The following is a 25,654-nucleotide window of genomic DNA, read 5'->3' as shown; positions in this document are numbered from 1 at the left end:
GGCGGTCGAGTAGTCGACCTTAGCCACAGCATCTTGTGTCACGATGATTGGCACGTCGTTCTTTGTCGTCTGTTAGTGTTTGCAATGGGTATTTATTATGCATTTACATTCCCACATATACATGATGTGTCTAACCATTAGGCTCTATGAGGTATACTTTCACGCCCTTTAACTACACGTAGTTACCACATCACCTACTTGACCCTCTTTCACTTCACTGCACACCAAGGAAATGGTTTAACCCCATTAACGCCCTTTAAAATTAATTAAGATACATATATATAGCCAGGGTCGTTCCTACGTTTTCAGAGGTCCTAAGCGAACTACAAAGTGGAGGCCCTTTTGCAAAATTATCCTTTACAACATATTTAGTAACAAAACCCTCCTTTACCCGGGCTTGGGACATGCAATTAAAAACTAACAGTTTTATAATTGGCGTAGTTAAAAAAATTTAAGCTACATTTTTTATAGATATAGCATATGTTTAAAAAAATATTTTTTCTAACTTTAACTGAGGCAAATTGTATGATGAAATTATCGTAATCAAGTTCTTCTAAAAATATTTTTCGATTGATATAATAGCTAATGATTGTAGGTCTTTCAATTTGGGTAACGGACTAATGATTTGTTTCAATTGCAGGCTTTTTAGTGGGTTGTTCTTGGTGTATTATCTTATAATAATTGAGCTTAGTATAAACAAAGCATACCAAATTTTGGAGGCCTTTTAATTTGGGTGGCCCTAGGTTTGGGCCTAGCGTCTGAAGCCCTTTGAGCCGGCCTGTATATAGCATGTTGTTGTTGTGTGTGTGTAAATTTTGCAATGTTTGATTCTCTCCCTCTCTCTCCTAGTTAACTTCTTAACATGTGAAGCTTTTAATGCCTCTTAACATCATTCAGGAGCGGTTTAACAGATGTTAACGGATGCCAACTAGGATTAACACCTATGGGTGTTAGAGTTTACCAGGTGGCCTTATATACTCTACATCCATGTCACGTGTGCATTCCTTGCCAGAAGTTGTGTAATTAAATACGTCTAGCCTCTAAAGTATAAGTATATAAAATTTGTGATATTTGACTCTCGTTATATATCTACTACTTCTAATAAAGCAAAATAAATTTAAGCCACATGGCATGTTCTTACACCTCTAATTGCCACCTGTCCTCTCTACAGCTTCTAACTTTACAAAATCCCGCTCAAACTAAAACCCTAAATCAAAACACGCGTAGATGGCTCTGTTCCTTCTCCTACAATCTTCTTCCCCTCTTTTCCTTCATCCGCTCTTTTAGCTGAACATCAATTAATCAAAGATTGATACAAATTCCGGACTTTCCATAATTTTCAAATCAGTTTCCTTTTAATCTTAATTCCAATTACAAACCCTATGCCAAACGATTTCACCATCAATCTTTCTGTCAATTGTTTTCTTCAAACCTAGAATTGATTGTTATTTGTTGAGGCTTTATCAGGAGTAAGTTATCCTCCATTGATCGTCGCCTCCTCCAAACCCTAATCCTAAATTTGTTGTCCTCCATTGATCATCACCTCCACTTACATGTTTTTGGTGATTTTTGGTGTGTTTAGCATTAATTGAATCTTCTAGAATCAATGAAGGAGAAGAAATCAATGATTGGGAATCCAATTACGAGGCCTGAGCAATCACACAATGCCAATGGTGCAATGGAATACGGGCTTGAAAGTGCAGATCTTCTTAAAATCAGGAAAGGTGCTGGAGTGAAGGACCCTTTCTGGATTCCACGACCTGGTTGGAAGCCCGGTGATTCTCCGGTCCAGGATCCCATTCTGGCAAAAGAAATCAGGAATCTCCAAGAAGTAATTTCAAATTTCTAAAGGTGATAAAACTTAACTATATTCAAAAGATTCTTATATAATGTTCATTTTCAAAACAGTTTGAAGGTCTAATCGATGGTTTAATTTTTTGGTCCCTTCACAAGGATTATGAGGAGGAATTAGGAAAACTAAAAAGGTAATTAATTTGTTTATTAATTATATAAATAAAATGATAATGTATTCATTTAGGTAGTTTGGTTATGTGTGTAAACAGGGAGGTCCAGGAGTTGAGTTCAAAGAAAGATGAAAGTCAAGCTATTGTGGTTTCCGAACAAGTTGACCCGGTTCGTAAACAACCAACTGATATCTTTTTAATTATATGTTTGATTCAAAGTCAGAAACATTAGCAATTTGATAAGAATATTAGGATGATTATCCTCACTGATAAGAATATTATTAATACTTTATGTTGTGTAGGTTGCAAAGAGATTAGATGCTACTTCAAGGTATTTCAAGAGATTGGGTAGCTTAGGATTTTGGGGACAACTTGCTTGTACAATTGTAGCTGCAGTCATCCTTTCCTTTTCTGTTGTCATCACTGGGGGAAAATCACATCACCGGCTACCTTCTATGCTACGGCTGGTGGTATTGTAGCTGCTTTCCTCTCGGTGTTCTGGTCGTTTGGTTATATTCGTCTTTCTGACAGGCTTAAGAAAACCACCAATGACCCTTCAAAGGTAACCTTCGTTTGGTGGGGCGGGGGTTGGGGTTGGGGCTTGGGTTGGGCATTTGGTGACACGTGTCCGCGGAGCCAGCCCACTGCCGGGTTACGTGTCCGCGGGGTATGGCGGGGCGTGGGTTGGGTGAACCGCGTGGCATAAATGGTTTTTTTTTAAAAAAAAATACAAAAAATTTATAAATGAGAATAAGCCAGCTCGCTTCGCCATACCGCCCCATGCCCGGCTTGAAATATATAGGGCCTTTGGGTGACCCGGGTGGCGGTTATAGAAGATAGGGGATGGGGGGACCAGTTTGAATTTTAAATTTCAAAATTTTAAACACCCGCCTGACGTGGCGGGTGACCCAATGAGAATAAGCCAGCTCGCTTCGTCATACCGCCCCATGCCCGGCTTGAAAGCCAAGCCCCAAGGGGCCACGCCACAACCCAAGCCCACCCGGGGTGGTGACTTGGGCGTTTTACCCCAACCCACGCCAAAACTCCCGCCCCATACCCCACGGCCTAAGGCCACCTAAATTTCACTTCAGTCATCACCCAAGTATTAGTTTGGTTTGGTTTGGTTTGATTTGGTTTCAGCAAATAAATTGCCAGATAAATAACTTTAAAGCTTTTGCCACATGTAGAGGTGTAAAATGTCAAAACTACCCATAATATGGATTATAAAAGTAATAATTTAGTATGTGTAAAGGCATAATATATATTTTACAACTCTAAATATGGGAAAAGTTTTCAAGTTGGGCCCAAGTTTTTGGCCGGAGTTGGCATAAACGAAGTTTAATTGATACTTGGGTGCTCTGTAATAATGTGATGATACTTGGGTGGCTGTAATACTTTGTAACGAAGAATGTTTGAGCATAATAATATAGCAATTTGAGCGTCCTTTTCAATTTGCTCGAAAAATCAAAGATTTGATGTACACCATCACTCCTGAAGAGGTTGGTACTTAACTTAATATTATTGGATGAAACAAACTATATTATTCATCTTAATATATGCTTTTAAATCAAAGTTTAAACTAAAAGAAACATGTCTTCGTTACAGATTCCTTTCCAGCTTGGTTTATCGAAAATGGATCTCAGGAAGATGGTGAAATCAAGTTTATCAGGAGTAAGTTATTATATATAATTATTAATAAAAATATTTTGGAATAATACATAACAATATTTGAAAGTTATTGTATAATTTAAAAAAATAATGACATACTATTTGCATACACAGGTTGACAAGCACATTGGTGAATGGTGGGTCGATGGCGCCGATGTTTTTTGGGTTATTGGGAAGACCGTTAATGATGTTTGTTAGCGGCGATAGTCGCCGATCTGTAGATCATGAGGTGATTTGGTCTCAAATCCACTGTAGGTATGGTTTTAACCAAAATCTGATAAAATCTCTTGCATTAAATCTTTTTAAAATTGTTATAGTATAACAAGTGTGTGTTGGAAGTTTATAGTGAGTTCACTCCCCTTTTCTTCAAGCATAAATTATACGTGAGAAGTATATGTGGTTTAGCCTTCATGATTAATAGGGTATTGCATAGCTGTTTGTTACAGTTTCAATCGATGTTATTATGTACTTTAATGTTGATTAAATGTGTTTTTAAGAATTATGTTTACTATCATCTTTTATCTTCTATCTTCTGCTTCATGTTTTTTTTTTGTATTGAATGATATAATTATTCCAGTTGTATTTTGTATGGACGCTTTAGAGGAAATTATGTTTTTATGAATTTACATTTCTAATTCTCTGGTGAACTTATATATGTGTACTTATAATGAGTGCTTGATCCATAAATTGATCGGAAGGAAGCTCGAGTAAATGTTATGCGTGCTGCAATCTTTGAAACATTTCCTGAACAAATAGGAGCTTGCTACAGAGGTGATGTTTCTCTTCTTTTTTCTCTATTTCAAATGGGTCAATTTTAAAATAACTAACTAAAAGGGGAACGGGTAACGAGTCATATGGTTCGAATGGTTCAAAAGCACCTAATGTGTGTATTTAATGTATATGACTTTTTAGGTTCGTTTTTTACAAAAAAAAAAAAAAAAAGATTATTATTGTGATAATTCGATTATGTTGTTTGTGTAACTATACTTAGTTCGTTTTTTCTTTGAAGTATAATAATTTTTTTAACTTCAAATTTTATACTAATTTATCAAATTTCTTATTTTTACCAACAATCTTTTTTACAAGGATGTCCCCTCACCCTTCCATCCTTCCATGAAGAAGGAAACCATCCTCCTAATTTTCTTCTGTTTCACTGATGTGGTATTTTTCTCTGCTCAGATTTCCTCTTTGCTCTGGAGTTACTACTGTTCAACGAGATAGTAAGCCACAATTTCACAGTGCTTTTTTTGTGATTTATTTTATTTAGTTTATTTTAGATAAACTTTACCCACTTTTCAGCTTAATTCTATAAACTTTACCCACTTTTACAAAATAAAGAACTTAGATGATTATCATTTAGTTTTTTTTAAGTTTTTTTACTGGATACGTAGGTGGATGATTGGGGGTTTAAAGGGTGGTTGTGTTTAGATGATCTTCAAGTACATATCTAATGAGGCTCAGTTTTTGAAGGCGTACGATGAGTTGCGGCGCCTATGGTGATCGCAGGTTTTCTTTCTGCAGCGTGCTCTTTCTTGCTTCTTCGATTTTTCGCTTGGTTTGTTCCTAGATTTGAAGTATACTTATCTGAATTTTAATTTTATTGCTAGGTTTCTATATGATTTTAAGCTCGATGGAATGGTTTTGGTGTAATGGATTTGTAATTTAGCCGCAGTTGATGTTTTTGTTAATCTTATTTTGATTTTATTGATGTTCTTTTGGTTAGATTAGAGGAGAGAGAGAGAGAGAGAGAGAGAGAGAGAAAAGGCACACAAGGCGGGTCAAGAAACTCATAATGGGTAGTCTACGATCTTCTCTCCTCATCTTCTCACATCATGAGGTTCCAGGTTTGTCTTTTTTTTAATCCAGTCACTCATGAATCTCTGTATAGAGGGTAAAATGAAATTAGGTTGAACATAATATTTAATTTATAAAAAAAAAATGTTATTGTACTACTATTTGTGTGTTGAGAGGAATTTGTAAATAATGAGCATAATAATGAAAATGATTTGAGTTAGGTAACACGTGATTTAGTGGTTTGTACATATGTGCAGACCATGAACCCTCTCCACAACCAACATACAGGTCTTTCATAATAATTATTCTAATCTGGTTCTTTAATTACACAAAAGATGGCTAATATTTATACATCAGTTAGTTAATAGGTGAAAATAATCAAGTAAACTTTTTCCCTATTGGGTTAATTATATATGAAGTTTTGGATGGTGTAGTTTTACAATTGAAAGATAGAAGATGGCTGCTTATAAAAATATCAAAATATTTTGAATTTCTTTAGGCCCTAACTTGAAATATGTTGGTTATTGTTATCTTCAATAATCAAAAGTTTGTCTTTTTCATGTTATTATAAAATTGATACCAATTTAGACCATGCCAGTTTTTGTCACTTGAAATATGATGCTTCGTGTTTACTTGCCATCAAAAGTTTTGCTTTTTAATTCTTTTAAGTTGTTATACCATGAGTATTTCAGTTTCGAAATAAGAGTTTATGCTATATGAAATATTATTTAATACCGATCAAAAGACTGTCGATCTTCTTTTTATTAAATATAGAAGTTGAAAATAGTGTGGTAAAATGATCTTTATTATTTCATCTTTAGAGGCCGAGATGATCCTGCAACTTGGGCAAATGAAGTTGGCAATAGCTCGAGAACCACTTGAGATATTTCTAATAATTGGGAAACAATCTTCCAAAGAACTCAAAAAAAAGTTGAAGTTCACTAAACCGCACGATGACAACAGTAACCGACAGACGAAGACGTTGCGGATCTCCGATGTAGAGTGCACGGTGGCTACTTGTAGTGAGTTGTCGAAGGATGAAGTTGATTTTGTGCATTTGCTGGAACAGTGGGTTGAGAGGTTGAATTCGTTTTCTTTTTTTTTTTTTTTTTTTTTTGCTGTTGACAAAGAGGAAGACTATATTCTCAAATTGAACCGAAGGTATGAGATACACGTTATTATATTTATATAAGATTAAAGAGGGATATAACCCTGCAACGTGCTGATTTGAACCAGTTTAAAAGTCATACAGCCACTCAGTGAGGCAGATGAACGAAGGAAAATGGTGCTTAGTCAGATATTTTCATCTCAAGCACGTGAAAGACGTAAGTAGTTTTGCCTTTGAATTTATTGCACAGTTTAGGTAGCAGTACAAGGAGGTTTTATTGAGCTTATATATATTTTATCCAGATTTCGTGACCATTTTTTTTGTTCAGGAAGGCGAAAATTTGTATGGATTGCTTGCTTTTGTAGTAAAGTTGACTATGTAGTTTGTATGATTATTGGTATCTAGCAATGCCATGAAGCAATATGAGATAACCACGGATTCTAGATGTTTCGTTTATGCTTGATACGTAAGTCTATTGAACCTATATATATTTTATCTAGATTTCCTGACCGATTTTTGTTCCGGAAAGTGAAAATTTGTATGATTTTTTTTGCTTTGGTAGTAAATTTGACGATTAGTTTGCAGGACTATAGGTATCTATAGCAATTTGAAATAACCACGGAATCTAAATGTTTCGTACTTTCGTTTGTGTGCGATACATAAGTTCATTTTGCATGTTTTCCCTGTAGAACTTTTTAACTATGGCTAATTGTGGCACATTATGTAACAATGATTGTTTTCTTATTACTTATAATCGTTTTTTTCTTTTTTTTTTTGTTTGTTGGTGTGGTTTACGACTGCTACATCTATCATCTGGTCAGGCCGTTTGTTTCCTTTTTACCGGAAGTGCAAAGTGCGGATAGGAAGGTTCCCTTTAGAGAGAAGTTCATATACACTGTCATCTCTCTTTTCATCTTTCTGGTGTGCAATCAGCTTCCTCGGTATATGATACTCGGGTTAGACCATTTTTTGCACAATAAGGGTATTTTAGTCATTTCAAGCCAGACCTGTTGGTTTGCTTTTGGTCATGTAATTGTTATAGTGCAGGCCTACTTGTGTGGAGTATGTTAGGTAGTCAAATATCATCACTTTGCCTAGAAGACAAAAAATATGATGAAGTTGATTGCTTTTTTGTTGATGCATTATTGAAGGAATGTGCCTTCTGGTCAACTGGAAACTAAGCTTTTGCTACAAAAAAGTCAAATTTGATACGGGTATTTGATTGGGATAACTAACTCAAGTGGGTAGTTAACATAAATGTTATAAATTAAATGAACTTTTCTTGCATTTCTATGTTTCTATGACTGGGTCAAGTGTAGATTGATTCAACTGATTGTAGAATGGATGTGTTTGTAAATCTGATTGTCAAGCAAACCGGTTAAAACTTAAGTATTGGATCTGCAATAGTATTAATAATGGATTTGCTGTAAAGAGTAGTTAGTTACCTTTTAGACCTACTACTAACTAAATATCACCCCAACACAATTGCATGTATACATAAAATAGAGCTTCAAATATTATTTTCTTTCACTTATACCAACACACTGTCATTGGTCAACAGAAACCAAAGCAGTTGTATCAAAGAAAGTTAAGCCGTTTTCCCATTAAAACAAGAAGAAATCAGCAAACACTTTTTAGTCAAGTAGTTGAAGTTTAGCAGCTATGTTCTTTAGTGAAGCAGCAACAAAGTGTCCATTTTTGCCTTTTTATGTCTTCAAATCTTATAAACAAAAACCAATGCTATAATTATTTTTTTTGTCAACTTTGCTCTTCAAATATTGTCATTAGAGAAAATATCTCGCCGGAGTAAACTCAATATGGGACACATAGCACTAGATGAAAACATGCCCCATTTTTCCCCACATTGCCGGCTGGGTGGTATGGGGCGCCATTGCCCATCAACCTCAAGCCATGTTCTCACCAATAGCGCCCCTCCCCCAATCCATACCGTAGGAGCTACTATGGGGGCGCTATTGGTTCTTCGTGGTTGCAATGGCGATGAATAACGAGATGTGTGTGTGTGTGTGTGAAGTTATGGTTTCTCTCTGCAATAAAGGGGCGCCATTGGTGTGAAGAGGCAATAGGGGGGAGGGGGCATGCATGTTATTGAGAGGAGACAACAGAGCCCCCTGGTTGACGGGGTGCGATAGAGCCCTAGGGGCTCCATCAGGGGCGTAGCTTAAGAGGGGCCGGGAGGGGCGCCTGACCCCCCGAACTTTTCGCTCAGTAGTGTTATATATGTAGTTTTCGTATAAATTTTTTTGGGTATATACGTTTTCGACCCCCCGGTTCTATAGAATTTTTGGGTATATACGTTTTCGACCCCCCGGTCTTCATTGTCAAGCTTCGCCACTGGGCTCCATTGCATATCATGTATATCCCTTAGTTAGTTTTTGGTAGTGTAGTTAAAGAAAATATCCGACCCAATAATCTAGCAATAGAGCTTTAAATTTTAAGTCGTCCTGATTGGAATTGATAATGTCAGAGGATGAATGCGATAGTGGAGTTAAAGAAGACATCATGAAAACATCATGAAGGTTTAGTTGACAAAAACTTAATTTGTAACGAACATTATGTAGATGTACTATTGGGACGTGCTCAACTGTCTCAAAATATTAGGCTTAACAAATCGCACTTTAACGCTTCTACGTTTAAATTATTTTATGTGTTTAGTTGGTGTTTAGCCACCCGCGAAGCTCGCGGGGTCTTAGGCTAGTTAGACAATAAGACAAGATACAAATGTAGTGCAACTCGGTCTCCATCATATCAAGTTACTTCTTTTTGGTACAATCATGAAATATACATGAAAACGAAAAATTTGAAACCAACAATTGTACAGGAAGAAATTACAACCGGAAGCACACATATACACAAGGCAGTAGATCACAAAATAAGCCCCTTGAACAAAACAAACAAGAACAATCAATATTTGGCCGACCGTACTTGACTTCCATTCTGCACAACAGTCATTTGTTGCATGACTGGGGCCAATTCCGACACACTCCAAACTTTGATTGATTTGTCCAAACTCCCACTATATACCTTCCATCTTCTGGCAGTGGTCGACTCCATCTCCCTGACCACCGCCAGACACTTCACCGGCCCAGAATGGCCGGTGAGTACCGACATACATGTGTGGATAAGCCCTTCCCTTTTCCACACACATATCATTTTGTCAGCGGACCCACTAAACACCAAACTTCCAGCAGCCGAAAGACATAGAACCGCTAACTTGTGCCCATTAAGCAAACCACCGTGCGCTAGCTGGTTTTCTCTCTCCCAAAAATTTACTATTCCATCTGACGTCCCGCTGTACACAAACGATCCGTTTTTCGACACTGTTAAAGCGGTTACCGCACTTTCTTGATTCAATAACGTCTTCACGTAGATATGCTTTAATGATTTTCTTCCTTTCCCTTCTCGTTTCCAGACCTTGACCGACCCATCTGCGGACCCAGTGAACACAAACCCTTCAACTGTCGAGATGACCGAGTTAACCGCATCATCATGAGCCTTTACCGATTCGACACATTTCGAGGTTGACATTTTCCATACTTTAAACGTCCTATCCCATGAACCCGAATAAAGCAAACCAACTTCTTGATCTAAACTAAGGCACGAAATGACGTCGGAGTGTTTGATCCAAACCGCGGTATGTTTCCGATGAATCGGCCTTATTGAGACACCAAAGACGCCAAAGACAGATGGGAATGTACCTACCCGATGGTAATGGCTCGGGTTCTTGGAGCTAGCTTTCCAAACCCGAACCCTACCATCATGATGTCCGGTGAAAATCTTTTCTCCGGATACTATAATGGCCTTCACTAATCCACTATTGGATTTGAAGGCCGAAAACTCCTGCATGTTTTTCCATACACGAATATTCTTGCTGTCGGATCCCGTGTAAAGGAGGTCACCCGAGGCTGCAAGGGAATATATATGCCCTTCTTCCCTCACCAACGAGCCTACGAGCGTGTTCTTGGGACAACTTGAGTCCTCATCCAGGCTAGCCATGGTCCATGGTGTACCCGGGTTCCACGGTGACTTCATCATTGGAGAGCCCACGGGTTCGTTACCAGAGAAGTCGCTATGACGGTCGCTGATTTCTCCATCCGTGTCGGAAAAGTGGAATGAAAAGTTTGGATCCGAAAGCCTTCTTCCTCCTTCTCTCATTGTTTTTGAATAACAGATATGAATCTTGTTAACGGTTTTAACAGTTTCTTATATTTGTAACAATAGAATGATTTTTAAGAAGAACTTTGCTATGGATCAAGGGATATGATGACATGGAATGATTTTTTAGAAGATAACTTTTTATCATATTTTTGGTGAATCAGAGAGAATTATGGGGATCCTTTCTTTGATCAAATATTTACGATTATCAAAATTTGTTAAACAAGTGCTTACATATTGAGTAATTTTAGTTTTGTTAATAAAATAATATTTAGCGGCCGCGACCAAATTATGTCACGTGTCCATCAAATTCATGTTCTTTCTGGACTTCCGGCATGAATCAAAATTTTCAGCACTTCCCAGAGAAAATTATTCAGTCAGACTATTCCAATGCAAGGAATTAAATGCACTCACAACCAAAAATGATGCTCGATTACACGTTTCCATCAATTTTGTGCTTTTAAGGAACTTTTTGTTTTCGGCTTTGTATGTATACTTTTATAGAGAATCATGTCAAGTTAAAACGGTGATTAATATATTTTTAAAGACATGTTATAAAAATATGGCTGCTAATTGGTTGTGTGCGCGGGTTCACCCAACACGAATCCAAAAGATTTATACCAACCCTAACACAAATATGAAATATGAGCATGAACACAACACGTATAATTATGTTAAAACGAACACACAGTTTAACCCAAAAATAGTTATTTTTCCATATTATTACTTTAAACATCTAAATTTACATATTATTTTAATTTGTTTATTTTTTAACCTATAAATCTTGCCATAAAACATACCTACATAGTTTAAACTATTATATAAAACATATTTAAAAAAATAAACAATTAATCAGGTTAATGTGCAAACCTATCCGATAAACACAAACACGACTTGTTTACCAAAATATGTTCACATGCTTGACTCAAACAAACCAATTGTTATACATGTCAGAAATTCACAAAAGGTTGTTCCAAATAAAATAATAATTGGGAAAATTAAAAAAATAGACAAAGTTGACTACCAATTTCCTGAAAGACATTAATCACCGGCTAAGGCTTAGATGGTGTTTTTTGCCAACAAATTTGCCGGGCTATCCGTCAAATTTGCTGTCTTAGCCGACGTTTGTCTATTATGGTAATTTTGATAAATCAAACGTCTATTTTAGTAATTTTCTCTAATAAATAACTATCTACAGCCATATTCCGCTAGACAACTTCATAAAGAAAACTACTTTAACCTTAATCAATCTCCTCAGCCTTATCTGCACCCTTGGATCGGTAAGGCGCTATGTTAATTGTTGTTCCCAAATCAAGCAATATCTCATTATCAATGCAATCATACCTGCATGCAACTATATAAGTTTGACTTCAAAACTAAAAGCACTAAAAGTCAAAAGGATCAAAAACATGTACTCACAAATTCTTGCATAGGCGATCCATAACACCAGTAAGTGTGATGATCTTCATTTTTGATTCCTTAAACTTATCTTCAGGGTATTCATCAAACGGTTCCGCAAGAAAAAGCGAGAGTTTCTCGATATGACTCTCAACTTGCTGTTGCTGCTGTTCAAATAAGTTTTGTTTGATGATTCGTTTATCTTTTGTCATTTGTTCACTGACAAAAACATCACCAAACATAAAATACGCGAACGGGTAGGAATACGAAAGAATTCGCCTAGATATGACAAGCCTTTCAGCGCCATTTGTCACCCAACTATAATCCACGATTTGTTTGTCACGAGCTTCCATACTCAATATCTTTGACTGTAACTTCTTCTTTAGAGCGGTTTCGGCCTTCAAAGAGTCTATATGAGCTTTAAAACGATCAAGATGGTGCATATAACGTAAACTATCGGATTTTGCACGTGCAGCCTTAGCCATATGCTCCTCTTCACAAGTGTGACCGTGTATGCTGGTCCAGTTGTGTCGTAAACCAGTTGCTCCACCACATAACCAACTACAAAATCACAGAAAATAGCTAGTATTTATATTTTTTTAACAACAATTCCTATATTTTTCTAAGATAAATACAACAATACATGCTTTCTACAGGATTTGAACTCTCAAACTTCTGGTTGTGGAGCACACCACTAACTACTAGGATGTCCCCCCTGAGGACAACTAATAGTTATATGATATTCAATGAATAAATATTTTATGAAAAAAAGAAGAAGAAAACGACATCTTTTAAACCCCAGTAAAAATAGTTTCGGTAAGTATCATAAAAATCCAACATGGTTCCTTATTTTACACAGAAAAAACCGAAGTTTGTATATTAAACTCCGTAAATTGATTAGGAAAACACGAAAAACGCATACTAAAGTCCTGAACTTGTTTAGAACACACGTAATTACAAATTAAAAATAATAACTGGTTACCTTAAACTAATCAAACTTTAATGACCTAACATTCAATATATTTGCAAAAAAAATGTAATGATCACATAATTGGCAAAGATTCTCACCAAAATGGTTGGCCACATATACATAGTACAAGATTGCATCCTCCATGCTTTTCAACTGTTTTATGACACTTGGGACAATTTTTTGTATTAATCTTTATCCAATCCATACCATCCTTTGTCTTTTGGTTCCAAAGCTCCAACATTTTACAGGAACAAGGAGAATGTGCTTCAGAAGAACAACTAAAACAAAACTGAACACCACACGCACATTCGACCTCACAAAATTCATCATACTCTACCCGAATGGCATATCCACAATGTGGAACACTAGGACACCATTTTACCCTTTTGTTATCTTCAATATACGATTCTAAAATGTACCGATCAAACTTCTCCGCAAGATCAGGGTCCTTTTCACCGACATTGATTCTAATTTTACCCTCATCACAAACTACATTGCATTTGTGAGCCATGCAACTAATGCGCCTACTTTGTCCCTCATTTATCTTAACCAGAAAGTGTTCTGTCCAACCTTGAAATCAGGAAACAATTTAAAGACAGTGTTAAGATTCTTGTTACATGGAACATTTGATGTAAAAAGTTTTTTTTTTTTACTTACAATTGTTGCAAAAACAATGGCCACAATCCATTGTGGTCATTTTGTTGACAGGAACTTCCTCCATGCAGACTTCACAAGTTGTTAAAGAAGAGCTTTGTAATGAAGAACTACGGCCATTTTTACGTACTGTCACGCATGCTTCTTCATAAAGCCGATCTTTTCCCTTGTTCACCAACACTTCAGAGACATTATCGACGTCCCATCTATAATGTATAAGTAGAGTTCGCGCATGATGCTCTGTTAAAGATAGCAAGTCCATTACTTTTTGCAGGTCTTCTCTCTGCATAAGTAAACAAAATGACCTTAGACTCATACCGATATGATTATGGCAAATTAGATTTTAATAATCCAAACTCTGTCCCACTCCACTGGTGGATAGTAATCCACACCGGCCTTGTGGCCTACAACACTCCCAACTTTCAGAAATCCCACTCTAACAAAAAAAAACGTAACGTTGTGTGACCCGAACATTCATTTATGTTGTTCAAAACAATTTATGACACTCTGATTTGGATAAAATCAATCAGTTGTTCATTTTGGGCAGACTAGGTCACTTTTTCATTAGGCTACTCGGTGTGGAGGAGGCAAGTCCTTGGAGGATGCCCCTCCACGTCAGCGTCACGTCAACATTCAAGGAGGATGCCCCTCCAAGGATGGACCAGGGGAAATGGAGGATGGGGCTAAAAATATGTATATATGTGTTGTATGTATATGTGTGCGAGAGGAGGGAGTCCTGGCCTCAGCGACAGCAGCAAGACGAAGAAGACGCCGACGATGCAAAGGAAATGGAGAGGAGGGCCGGCGCCGCCCCACGACGTCCCAAGGACGCCCCCGTACCGTGCAGCCTTAGAGTGAGATTGCCTTTAGCAACTAAAGTCAAAACTAGGAGTGCCAAGTGTCATTGGTCAGTCGGCATGAATTATTATCCGCCAATGAGTTATAATTTGAATTATTAAAAACTAATTTGCCACCAAACTTTTTTATTCATCACCATGTGTAGACAGACAACAGGCCTCACCTGTGCAGCCAACAGACACTCTTTTGTGATAACCTATGCAAAGCCAAAAGAAAAAAGTCAGTAAATATCATTTTAACTACAATAAACCAATAGAAAAAACAGAGTTACAACACAAAAATAAATAGTACCCTGTTTATCCCAGATCAATTTTGTAACTGTAATTACATATTTATTATAATGTAAACATAATTATATAATACAGATTAATAAACGTTAGTTGCAAAACATTAGTTTGCAAAGAGTACAGAAAACAAACCCTAAACCCTGTTATTAGGGTACTAAAAAAACAGGGGAAATTAATAAATATTTGCATGAGATTTTAGTGGGTGATAAATGTTAATCGGTTAATTAATTACCTTACAAGACGAACCATTGGGGCTCTCTGAATCAGCATCTGAAACTTCAACGTCGATACCGTCGTCATCGTAATAATCGCTACTATCAGAATCCATTTACTGTTACATTATTCTACAAGAAGATTTTTAGAGTTAATATAGGATTTTAAGTTACATTTACGTACCCTATGTATAATATCTTATAAAATGACACATATATAGTGAGGGGAACTAGAACATGAACTCAGGGGTATCCCGGAAAAAAAAATTCACTGTGCAATCATACAATATTAAAAGAAACGACAATAAATAAATAAATACAGTAAAACAAATACCTAATAGATTTGGTCTCTTTTTTTTCATAGCATGAAATCGTTCTATCACATCGGCATCTTTTACTTCATGTAAAAAATCATTTTCGACCGCACAAACCATAGCATTGTTAAAAAATTCCGGGCTCATTCGATTGCGTAAATCCGTCTTGACAAGCTACAATTTCGAAAAACATCTTTCAACAGTTGCGGTTGCAACCGGTAAAAGCAAAGCTAGTTTCACTACTCGATAAACTAAAGGACAAGAACTATGTGTTCCCGTTTCAACCATAACACGTGCAAGATCACTTATTACATTCAAGTTTGCAAAATTATCATCATCATTTCAAAGAACTCAAGATTGAACAACAATCCCTAGTTTAACAACGAAAAATACAAAAGTATAAATATAAAAATTACAAATTACCAAGAAATCAAATAATCAAACAATCAACGAAAAGCACAAGAAAAAAAGGAATAAAGAATACTCACAATTCACAAACAAACTTCGATTTCTGCTTGTTCGAATTAGATGAATCGATGGACGGTGCTGCTTGTTTTTGTTTTCCCTCCTGTTCGATTAAAGATGAATAATGAATCAGTGCTGATGAGTGTTTGTAACAACCCGATTTTTAAAATCAAAGTACAAGTCAAAGTACAAGTCAAAGGAAGAAAAGATTGCTAATCAGATCTATCATTATTGGCTTAATTATTGCTTGTACTCTTAACCCGATAATCGATGTACGTTAGTTACCGCTATTTTGATGTACGATTTGTAATATATGAACTAACAATGCGATAAACGCAATCAAACGCTAATCTACTAAATACTAAATCACATCGCTAACGCATCGCAACTCGAATCGCAGTTATTGGTATTGTTTTATGTGTGTGTGCTATTATGTGTTACTTGTGCATGCTTATATTTGTTTTGGGATGATTATTCACAAACGCAATCGCAACTTTATAGCAACGCAATCTCATCGCGGACTCGAAATTAAAGTTTACTTATGTGAATATTAGGAGTTATGTTATTTGTGTAACTATTGTTTAATACTATCGCATCGCTTACTCGCAACGCAACGCTCAACACACGAAATGGAAGTCGGAAACTAACTCGCACAAGCCCTTCAATCGAAGGACCATTCGATCGAATGGTCATCCGACCGGATGGCCATCCGATCGAAAAGCCATCCGACCCATTAAACTTCCACCGCCTCTTCTCCTCCTCACCTATAAATACCTCACCTGTCACATCACTATTCACTTGATGTGACAGCTCCCTCCGACCTAGTGCATTCTCAGGCTATTTTCTCTCGATTCCTCGCGATTCTTGTAAGTTTCCACTCTAATTCTTGTACTTCCTTGATCTTTACACACTTTCTCATCGATTTCACCAACAAATCCCACTTTTCCACCGTGAAATCACTGGATTCGAGCTGTTCTAAGGTGACATCATCATGGAGTTCGTATAAACATGGAAGTATGATCTCATCTAACCAAGAACAACTCAGATCTAGAGGATTTCTATAATGTTTAAACACTGATTTCACCTAAAACTAAACATTTTCCAACTGATTTCCACTTTTCTTCAACATCTTTCACTTTTTACTCAAAACCGATAGAATCTGAGCTCGTTCGGGCCTTTTACTCATTCACTAGTGAAGTGCCAGACCGAGAATGGATTCCTATCGGAGAAGACGACCGATTCGCGGTTTGAACATGAAATCCCGTCAAGAACCGCTGATTCGGATCGAACGGGGTGATTCCCGTCCGAACGGATGAGTTGGACTTGATGAGATCTCTGTTATTTAACACGTCGTCATACCGTCTCCGTCAAACCGCAAACTTTCTAAACTGATTTTACAAGTTTTAAACAAAAAGGTTGCCAATTGGATAGCCGTCCGATCGGACCACCATCCGATTAAACGATTATTCAACCAGGTGACTTGTATGATCAGCACTTAAACAATTTTCACAAAAACTTCAAAGTATATCAGTATCCAACGGATCACCATCCGAGCGAACGGCCATCCGTTCGGATGACCATCCGACCGGACGACCTGATAAGTAGATACACTTCACACCTTTTAGAATGCTACAACGAAAACTTCAAAGTTCAAGCAATACACAAACACAACCCTCCCAAACGGACGACCCTCCGACCGAATGGTCCGTCCGGACGGTCATCCGATCGGACCACCATCCGTCCCACAACTCATTGACACACTGTTTTACACACTGTTTATCACTCACACTATCGTTCTCTAATCAGGCTAATCTTTCAAGCGCTCCCTTCAATCCAAGCTTGTGTTTATTTATTAAACACGAACTGTGAGTATACTCGATCCTTTTTTTGCTTTAAGCACTTTTGGGTGTTACATACGTTACCTATATTAAATCACATCGATCACACAACGCAAACACCTTTTTATGCGCTAACCGCTCTCGCATGTTATACGTGTTATTCGATGAATGCTTGTATGTTATGTTTACACAGTGATTGTTGCCTGACACCTTAGCAACGATAGTACTATAGTTTGGACTCAGCACCTATGGTGGACAGGGGTTGTAAAGGGTATTACTTCACGTGTCACAGTGGTGATATGTGTTGCGCATTCTACAACTCGCAGTCACGTCTATGCATATTTCATTGTCGATAACCTACTTGCTTCACATTTCTACGTGTTACATGTTGGTTATGCGTAAACCGCTTTCACTACTATTATACTATTAAACTTGTATGCTCACCTTTACACTATGTGTATTGACTTTTATTTTAACGTATGTGACAGGTGCTTAGGACGCTTTTATTTGCTGGATGTCATGGAATCAAGCTAGGAGAGTCTAGAAACGAATTAAATAAAATCTGAGTTGTTGGAACAATATTTGTCTTTCAGAACACTATGTCTGTAATCACTGTTTTTATATGTTGTGATATGGGACATGATGTTAAATATTTGGTAATTGTAGTTGTTATGGATTCTCCTGGACAATCTGTTTCACTCAGTGCCGCACCCCAATGTTTCCGCCATCGGTTGGGGTGTGACAGTGTTCCCTATTCAAATTGAACAATTTTGCACGTAGGAGTGCTCCCTGTTCGACTTTGAGTCTTTGTTGTTTCGTTTCCTAATCATTCAGTCTTCCACAAATGTCGTGCCACAGCCACTTCATATTCAAAGGGTTATTAGTTTATTACGTATTAGACTATTGGGCTAGCTATTAATCATATTCAAAGGGTTATTAGTTTATTACGTATTAGACTATTGGGCTAGCTATTAATCAATATAATTGGGCTTCCTTATCAATTAAATGTTTTGGGCTTACAATTTTAAATAAGAATTGGGTTGCCTATCAATTATAAACTGATTTCTACTTTTGTATTTTTTGTTGGGCTAGATATAAATGCTAAACAGCTTTTGGGCTTACAAACTTATTTTTTCAGGGGTATCCTCATAGTTGTTTAGGGGTATCCTTTGTACAAAACCGAAAAAAATACACTACCGATACGAAGTTGAGCAAGTCTGCCCCTTGCAGATATTACTTATGAGATTGTTAAAAACTCTAATCCAGCCAACATTACATCACCTCGAACGAAATTAAGTTTATTTAATAAAGAATTAATTATATGGTTAGTACATGTGGTTTTTCAATTTTATGATTTTCATATTTATTTATTTATTGAAAATTACACAGTTGGTAACAACTTTTACAACCACGAGTACCAATGATGAAACAATTTGTAAAAGTTGATACCGGTAGTGTAATTCCTAAAAAAGTATCAAAATGGCAAAACAAGTAAACATCAGGTACTAACCACGTAATTAATTCTTTGATACATAAGTTGAAGTTTCTACCATTTTTATTAGGTTCAGGAGTCTATTATTTATATGAATCATAATAGGGTAAATTACAAAAAAAAAATTAGCATTTATATTTATACCAAATTGCAAAAATTGTCCTATGACCCTAATTCAGTTAACTTTTTTATTTAAATCATATCATGTGGAATCCATATGAAGGTATTACTGTCTTTTTCTGTCATAATGCATAAATCATTTAAAAAAAAACAAATAAAACCTACCCACCACACCCACCCTTTCTCACTAAACATACACATACACACCCTCTCTATCCCACCCACCACCATCACCACTAGGGATGAGCATGCTACTGGTACCTAAAATCATCAAAATTGTACCGGTACTGAAAACGTTCGGTACGGTACGGGACCGATACTGTACCGGTATTGGAGTGGTACGGTATCGGTATTTATAGGTAAAAATCGGTCTTTTACCGGTAAAATCAATGCACACATGATTAGTTAAGGGGTGTTAATATTAACACATGGTAAAATCTTGTTTTAACGTGGTGTATACGGGCCGTATAAGGTTATACGACTCGTATAGAATAAAATGAACTGACAAAGTCTATGGGCGCAGCCTTTGTCAGTTTATATGATTCTGTATAACCTTATACGGCCCGTATACACCATGTTAAAACAATCATGATCATATATTGCTTTATACGGGCCATATAATGGTATATGATCGTATAGATAGGGTTTTGATCTGGCAGTCTATATAGCGTTCAGAGCCATCAAATCGAACGGCTTCTGCTATCAGGGAAAACGAGTTTCAGAATCATCAGTCGTGCTTGCTAAAAAACGCAATGATTATCAAGAGTCTGAGTGTTGAGTTTCATGTTCTCAAGTTCACAATGATTATCAAGAGTCTAGAGTCTGAGTGTTCTTTCTCTTTGAATAAATGGGATTTGTTAAATGAAATATGTGAAATGTCGGCAACAATCTCTAAAACTTTCAATAATAGCATCATCCCATCATAAAAAGTAAAGGTAGGAAAAGGGCCCTTTCTATACACACTCCCCTATAATCTTGTTTTAACGACCATTCGATCTGGCAGTCTATGTAGTGTTCAGAACCATCAAATCGAACGGCTTCTGCTATCAAGGAAAACTGGTTACAGTTTTTCTTTTTTACTTTTAAATAAATCCCATTTCACATATTCGTGTTCGTCAATTGGGCATCAATTGATGTTGATGTCCTAGTTTGGTGGTTTGTTTGAGTTTTCTTCTGATAGTGCGAGTCATCTATCATCAGTCGTGGTTTTCCTGCGGAGTTGTAGTCCACCATCCTTTCGTGTGGACAAATGAATTTTATAAAGGACGGAATATAAAATGTTACTAACGACTTATAAAACGTTATATTTGATACGATTCCGTTTTTTGATAAAATTTATATCAGAACGTAGATAAAAATAAGCACATCGCAAAATCATATTCGTTTTTTTATAAAACATGTATATCAAAAGTTATAAAAGAAAAACATAAATTTGAATTTATTAATTTCAAATCACTTGCTGAAAATAGGAAAGAGTTGGGTGCAATATTTTATACTGTTGTTACTAGTCATAAAATTAGTGGTGTAACAAGCATCATGTGAGGAATTTCTTAGGGAATCATATTACAAGTGGAGAGAAAAGGTGACTACCACTAAAGATTCTAAAGAATTGAACCCCTTCGCAAATGGACTAACTCATAGAACTCTTTAAGGTTAACCAAATAAACTCCCTTATAAAAGTTTTTAGTGTGGCCCATATTAATATCCTTGCGTTTTTAAATGCTACAAATTTTCAACTTTTTTTTGAAAGGTGAACTTCTTTCAAGGTTATTCACATCCCCAAATCGGGGACCCTAACCAAGATCTGCCCAGACTTACGTTGTTTTAACCGGGCCCGCGCTGGGTAGTCAGACTTGGCTACGGCTTTCGCCCGGAAACCGTGCCGCCTCCACACGAATTTATTACAAATTTTCAACTTGATCAAATAAATATGGTGCTTTTGCTAATGAATTTATTATAAATAAAAGAGCTTTATGTGAGGTCTAGGCTCGAGCCCATTTCGAGCTTTTACTGATCTAGTCCCGAGTTGCATATGAGTGGCTCGTCCCGTTTACACCCTATAGGTAACCATCCTAAATAAATGCTGCGAGATTGGCCCATATGGCCGAATCAACTTCACTGAGTTCACACGTTTTCACGCTCCATCTCTAACAAATCCGACACGCAGTGAAAAATTATTACAGACAAAATGCTCAAGAATACGCATAAGCTCAAAGTTGAAGCAGAACATATAACATTTGGTCAACAGATTCATCTAATATACAATAAGTAGAACCATATTCTACAATAATCATAAAAATCTGCTGTAACAAATTACAACTGCATTCCATAACCAGTATGCCGAAACCTTAAACAGGTAACATTTAAAAACAAATTACAGCAGAAAACAACAAATGAATTTCCAAAACGTATCTTAACGTTTGGAGAACTGTGGGGCTTTTCGAGCTTTCTTGAGACCAGGTTTCTTCCGTTCAACGATTCTTGCGTCTCTAGTAAGAAGGCCTTCTTTTCTAAGGGGTTTTCGGTGATCTTCACTCACTTTTAGTAATGCACGAGCGATACCAAGAGATATTGCCTGAGCCTGCCCAGAAAGACCACCTCCGTGTGCCTTCACAAACACATCATAGCTAGTTTCGTATCCTAATGTTGCCAATGGGATTTTGATGTATTGAAGCCATAATGGGTTGCCTTGAAGATATTCCTGCATAACATTCAATATTTAAATGACGGGTCAAAGATTATCAAAAATCAAAAAAAAAAAAAAAAAAAACAGCAAAGCTCAATCTTTAAGTGTTTATTTCATGTTTTGTACACGTATATCACCAACAAACTCGACTAATGTTTGAAGAAGAGTTGTCAATAACGGTGGCTATGGTCGCTATAGCGTAGCGTATAGGTCGAAGGTCGCTACAGGGTATGCAGCCAAAAATAGCGGGATTTTAGTTATTATTTTTTTAAATATAAATAGCGATTAAATATAGCTATAAAATAACTGGATTTTAGGTTTTGTTAAATCTATATGAAAAATAGCGTATATACCAGGGCATTTTGATATAATATACATATAATATTCTTTTTTCTAGTGTATCGCTATTTTAATTTATCGCAATTCGTTATGTAGCACATACATCGCCATTAACAACTATGGTTTGAAGCAGCGAAGTGGTTAAAGGTATCGATGAAATATGAAACAGAAAAATCTTGATATATTTACAGAATTACAGTACTATTAATTTGATTATATTGATCAACTGATGATGCCAATTGCCAAATGAGGAACTTCATGAAACAAGAAATATAATTTTGCATCTTATGATCTAAAAAGAATTGGCGATTTTTTTTCCACCACTTGCTATCGTGACATGATTTTCGACATAAATATAATGTTCAGGTCTGGTGTAAGCAGATTGGGTCTATAACAAAGACACCTTAATGACATGTAGGCCTGAAAACGAACCGAACGAACACTAACAGTCGTGACCGTTCATTTCAGTTTAACCAAACATGAACATATAATCAAACAGGTTTTTTTGTTTGTGTTCGTTACTTAAGAAAATGGGCATGTTTGTGTTCGTTTAAGACCTAAATGAACAGTTCACGAACATAAACAAACAAACTTAAATGAACACAATTTCACCAACATAAAACAACACACATGGACATTAATGACCAAACATAAACGAACATAAAGTAGCTTTTTTATATAAATGATTGATTAATTACAATAAGTTCTATTGGAAAGCTTATTTTTATTATTGGAAAGCCCAGTTATCAATTAGTTATATACATATAAGTAGTTAGAAAGCCTCTTTTTTTATGTTCATATTTGTACAAATACAACTCCATATATATTTATTAAAACATAAACAAACAAACAAACGTAAATGAACAAGCATAAACGAACGTTCACAAACATAAATGTAACGAACCACACACGTGTTCATGTTCGTTTATTTAATAAAACGAACAAATAATTTTGTTCATGTTCGTTCGTTTATTAAATAAACGAACTTCCCGTCGAACAAGTTCACAAACAGTTCACGAACGTTCGCTTCGTTTACATGCCTAATCCTAATGACATGATTATAAACATGTGACTAAACAGGTTCAACCCGTCTAACCTGTTTATGACTCCATAACACGAATGGGTTAGCAGGATAACAAGTCTATGTTGCCAAAAGCGCTCCTCGCACTTTAAAGCGACGGTTTTTTTAAGCTATAAAATACCATTCCTAGGGGATTTAGACATGTTTCAGGCTTATTTAGGGGTGGTGGCTGAAACTTAATACTAACTTTAAGGTAGCGTTCGTTTCATGGAATGGAATGGAATTAGGAAGTTTTTCTTTGTAAAATTGATCTTGGTTGGGGGAGGGAGGAATTTGAAATCCTTCACTCTAATGAAATTTGTGACTATTTCAACATTCCTTAGAAATCCTTCACTCTAATGAAGGAATGGAATGGAATGTTGAAATAGTCACAAATTTCATTGATTAAAGAAATTCATTGGATTTCAAATTCCTCCCTCCCCAAACCAAGATCAATTTTACAAAGAAAAACTTCCTAATTCCATTCCATTCAATGAAACGAACGCTACCTAAGATTCTGTGCCTGGAGTGCTTAGCAACACAACATATTTCATATCCTTTTATCAAACAGATGTAGTTTTATAAACTAAATACTTCATAACTCAATAACATATAAAAAAATTGATTAAAAAAAAAAAAAAAAAAAAAAAAACTTACCTTGGCATCACGGTAATTAATTATAAACTTTCCGGTACCTTCCTGAATAACCACCCTAGCAATGGCACATTTCCGGCGGCCGGTGCCGATAAGCGTCTGGGCAGCGAAGCCACCAGGGAGTCTAGATTTGACATATTTTTCGAGACTCAAAGTCTCCAAATCGGCGGTGAGAGGCTCAGCGGCGACTGTGGCAACTACGGTGAGAGATGAGGGTTTTGATTTGGGGAATTGAGATGAATTGGTTGATTTTAGGGACGGGGTGAGTGAAAGAGAAAAGGGTTTTTGGGAGATTTGGGAGGAGAAAGAGAGAGAAGAGAAGGAGGATGTGAGGGATGAGAGGGCAATCGCCATTTTCGTAAGTTGTGCTCTCTGGGAAGAAGAAGATTTGGTTGAAGATGAAGTTTATCTGTGTGCAAAGGGGGGGTTTTCAGGATAACGTAAAAGTTTTGTTTGCCCAAAATGCCCTTTGATTGATTTAAAATATATAAATATATATAGGGGAGAGTTCAAGCGAAAGCTAACTTTATCGCGAGAACTCGGAAAGGAACTAAAAAAGACTAAAAAATATACCAAACTTTTTCTTTTACAATTTTTTTATTAAAAATCGCTATTTTTTATATATAAAAAAAACTTTTCTTCAAAAAAAATTGTAATGCACATGTGTATTATTACACATGTGCACTACAATTTTTTTTTTTCTGAAAAAAAAAATTTATACACAAAAACTAGTGAAAATTGGTAGAAGAAATATATATATATATATATATAGAGAGAGAGAGAGTGTGTGTACTGTACAATATCTCTTAACGTACGATATGTAAAATCGCATGTTATAAAATAGCATGGATGAAATTGCAATTTTGATGAAATCGCATGTTGGTTTTTGTAACAATTTTGCATGTGATAATTTTGATAAAATCGCATGTTGGTTTTTTATAACAATTTCGCATGTGGTATTTTTGATGAATTCGCATGTTAAAAAACCAACATGCGAAATTGTTACAAAAAACCAACATGCGATTTCAATGTGGGATGGAGATCTGACGGCTGAGATGAGCGTGTACATATTGTACGATAAGGGGTATTATACGTTAACCTAACCCTATATATATATATATATATACACATATATATATATATATTGGTATGTTTTTTAGGCTTTTTTAGTTAGTTCTCGAGTTCTCGTGATAAAAGGAGTTTTTAATTGAACCTTCCCCTATATATCTATACTAGCCATTTACCCGCGCGATGCGGCGGGAAACATATCACTTAGGTTGGTGAGTTTCGGGCGGTGGGGATTCATCTTTTTCTCTCTCTAGCCTTGAGGTGCGGTTGTGTGAAATGAGAGATGGGAGTATAGTTCTAGGGGGGAGATATGAAGCGTTTCAAATTTTGAATTTTTCGGAGCCCATTAAAGTCCCGCTCATTTAATCTCTAAGTATTTTAAGGCTTTCATGGGTTGTACAATAAGTATAAAGACTTGTACCCCGTGTTTTTCTTTTTTGAGTGAAGGGTATTATTGAAAAGTTGATTTACTTTTGATATTCATGTGCTTTGAACACTTGCACATCATGCATGAAAGGAGTTTTAAGGGAAG

General features: G+C 36.3%; 4 protein-coding genes across 18 annotated transcripts; 1 reads left to right on the top strand and 3 right to left on the bottom strand.

The window, feature by feature from the left end:
* The first annotated feature begins 1,187 nt into the window (after window positions 1-1,187).
* On the top strand, window positions 1,188-7,833 carry LOC110941471. Of its 15 annotated transcripts, none has more exons than XR_002594103.2 (15): window positions 1,188-1,469; window positions 1,583-1,851; window positions 1,954-1,985; window positions 2,064-2,133; window positions 2,267-2,526; window positions 3,570-3,635; window positions 3,747-3,887; window positions 4,331-4,403; window positions 4,812-4,852; window positions 5,024-5,138; window positions 5,240-5,476; window positions 6,248-6,587; window positions 6,663-6,751; window positions 6,863-7,000; window positions 7,356-7,833. XR_002594103.2 is itself a non-coding variant. In XM_035990740.1 (10 exons), exons 6-10 carry the CDS (start codon window positions 5,110-5,112, stop codon window positions 7,481-7,483), a joined length of 756 nt encoding a protein of 251 aa, XP_035846633.1. In that variant the 5' UTR covers window positions 2,581-3,463; window positions 3,570-3,635; window positions 3,747-3,887; window positions 4,331-4,403; window positions 4,812-4,852; window positions 5,024-5,109; the 3' UTR covers window positions 7,484-7,833. The 15 variants fall into 15 exon arrangements, 3 of the variants coding, with proteins under 3 accessions (XP_035846633.1, XP_035846634.1, XP_035846635.1); XR_004894471.1 differs by having other exon boundaries at window positions 1,191-1,851; window positions 6,671-6,751; window positions 7,356-7,490; window positions 7,582-7,833; XR_002594109.2 differs by having other exon boundaries at window positions 1,192-1,851; window positions 7,356-7,490; window positions 7,582-7,833.
* A 1,443-nt stretch (window positions 7,834-9,276) lies between these two features.
* On the bottom strand, window positions 9,277-10,867 carry LOC110941472 (protein JINGUBANG). Its single transcript, XM_022183106.2, has one exon. It carries the CDS (start codon window positions 10,705-10,707, stop codon window positions 9,457-9,459), a length of 1,251 nt encoding a protein of 416 aa, XP_022038798.1. The 5' UTR covers window positions 10,708-10,867; the 3' UTR covers window positions 9,277-9,456.
* Window positions 10,868-11,627: 760 nt separating this feature from the next.
* On the bottom strand, window positions 11,628-15,236 carry LOC110941473 (probable E3 ubiquitin-protein ligase ARI2). Its single transcript, XM_022183107.2, has 6 exons — window positions 15,107-15,236; window positions 14,751-14,783; window positions 13,733-14,012; window positions 13,174-13,645; window positions 12,127-12,666; window positions 11,628-12,051 (listed from the first exon to the last, which is right to left on the bottom strand). The coding sequence occupies exons 1-6, from the start codon at window positions 15,200-15,202 to the stop codon at window positions 11,949-11,951; spliced, it is 1,524 nt and encodes a 507-aa protein (XP_022038799.2). The 5' UTR covers window positions 15,203-15,236; the 3' UTR covers window positions 11,628-11,948.
* A 6,284-nt stretch (window positions 15,237-21,520) lies between these two features.
* On the bottom strand, window positions 21,521-24,518 carry LOC110941474 (30S ribosomal protein S9, chloroplastic). Its single transcript, XM_022183108.2, has 2 exons — window positions 24,058-24,518; window positions 21,521-22,016 (listed from the first exon to the last, which is right to left on the bottom strand). The coding sequence occupies exons 1-2, from the start codon at window positions 24,406-24,408 to the stop codon at window positions 21,729-21,731; spliced, it is 639 nt and encodes a 212-aa protein (XP_022038800.1). The 5' UTR covers window positions 24,409-24,518; the 3' UTR covers window positions 21,521-21,728.
* Window positions 24,519-25,654: the final 1,136 nt, after the last annotated feature.

This window comes from Helianthus annuus, chromosome 5 (assembly GCF_002127325.2).
Source record: "Helianthus annuus cultivar XRQ/B chromosome 5, HanXRQr2.0-SUNRISE, whole genome shotgun sequence".
Taxonomy (NCBI): domain Eukaryota; kingdom Viridiplantae; phylum Streptophyta; class Magnoliopsida; order Asterales; family Asteraceae; genus Helianthus; species Helianthus annuus.
The sequence above is the reverse complement of the archived record's forward strand: the minus strand, read 5'-3'. Positions and strand labels throughout refer to the sequence as shown.

Coding starts and splice junctions, on each gene's coding strand:
- LOC110941473 (XM_022183107.2), bottom strand. CDS start 15,202: ATGGATTCTGATAGTAGCGATTATTACGATGACGACGGTATCGACGTT. Junction 14,784..15,106: donor CCAATGGTTCGTCTTGTAAG/GTAATTAATTAA, acceptor GGCTTTGCATAG/GTTATCACAAAAGAGTGTCT. Junction 12,052..12,126: donor GATCGCCTATGCAAGAATTT/GTGAGTACATGT, acceptor AGTTGCATGCAG/GTATGATTGCATTGATAATG.
- LOC110941474 (XM_022183108.2), bottom strand. CDS start 24,408: ATGGCGATTGCCCTCTCATCCCTCACATCCTCCTTCTCTTCTCTCTCT. Junction 22,017..24,057: donor TTAATTACCGTGATGCCAAG/GTAAGTTTTTTT, acceptor AATGTTATGCAG/GAATATCTTCAAGGCAACCC.
- LOC110941472 (XM_022183106.2), bottom strand. CDS start 10,707: ATGAGAGAAGGAGGAAGAAGGCTTTCGGATCCAAACTTTTCATTCCAC.
- LOC110941471 (XM_035990740.1), top strand. CDS start 5,110: ATGAGTTGCGGCGCCTATGGTGATCGCAGGTTTTCTTTCTGCAGCGTG. Junction 5,188..5,355: donor CTTCTTCGATTTTTCGCTTG/GTTTGTTCCTAG, acceptor TCTTTTGGTTAG/ATTAGAGGAGAGAGAGAGAG. Junction 5,477..6,247: donor CTCACATCATGAGGTTCCAG/GTTTGTCTTTTT, acceptor TTTCATCTTTAG/AGGCCGAGATGATCCTGCAA.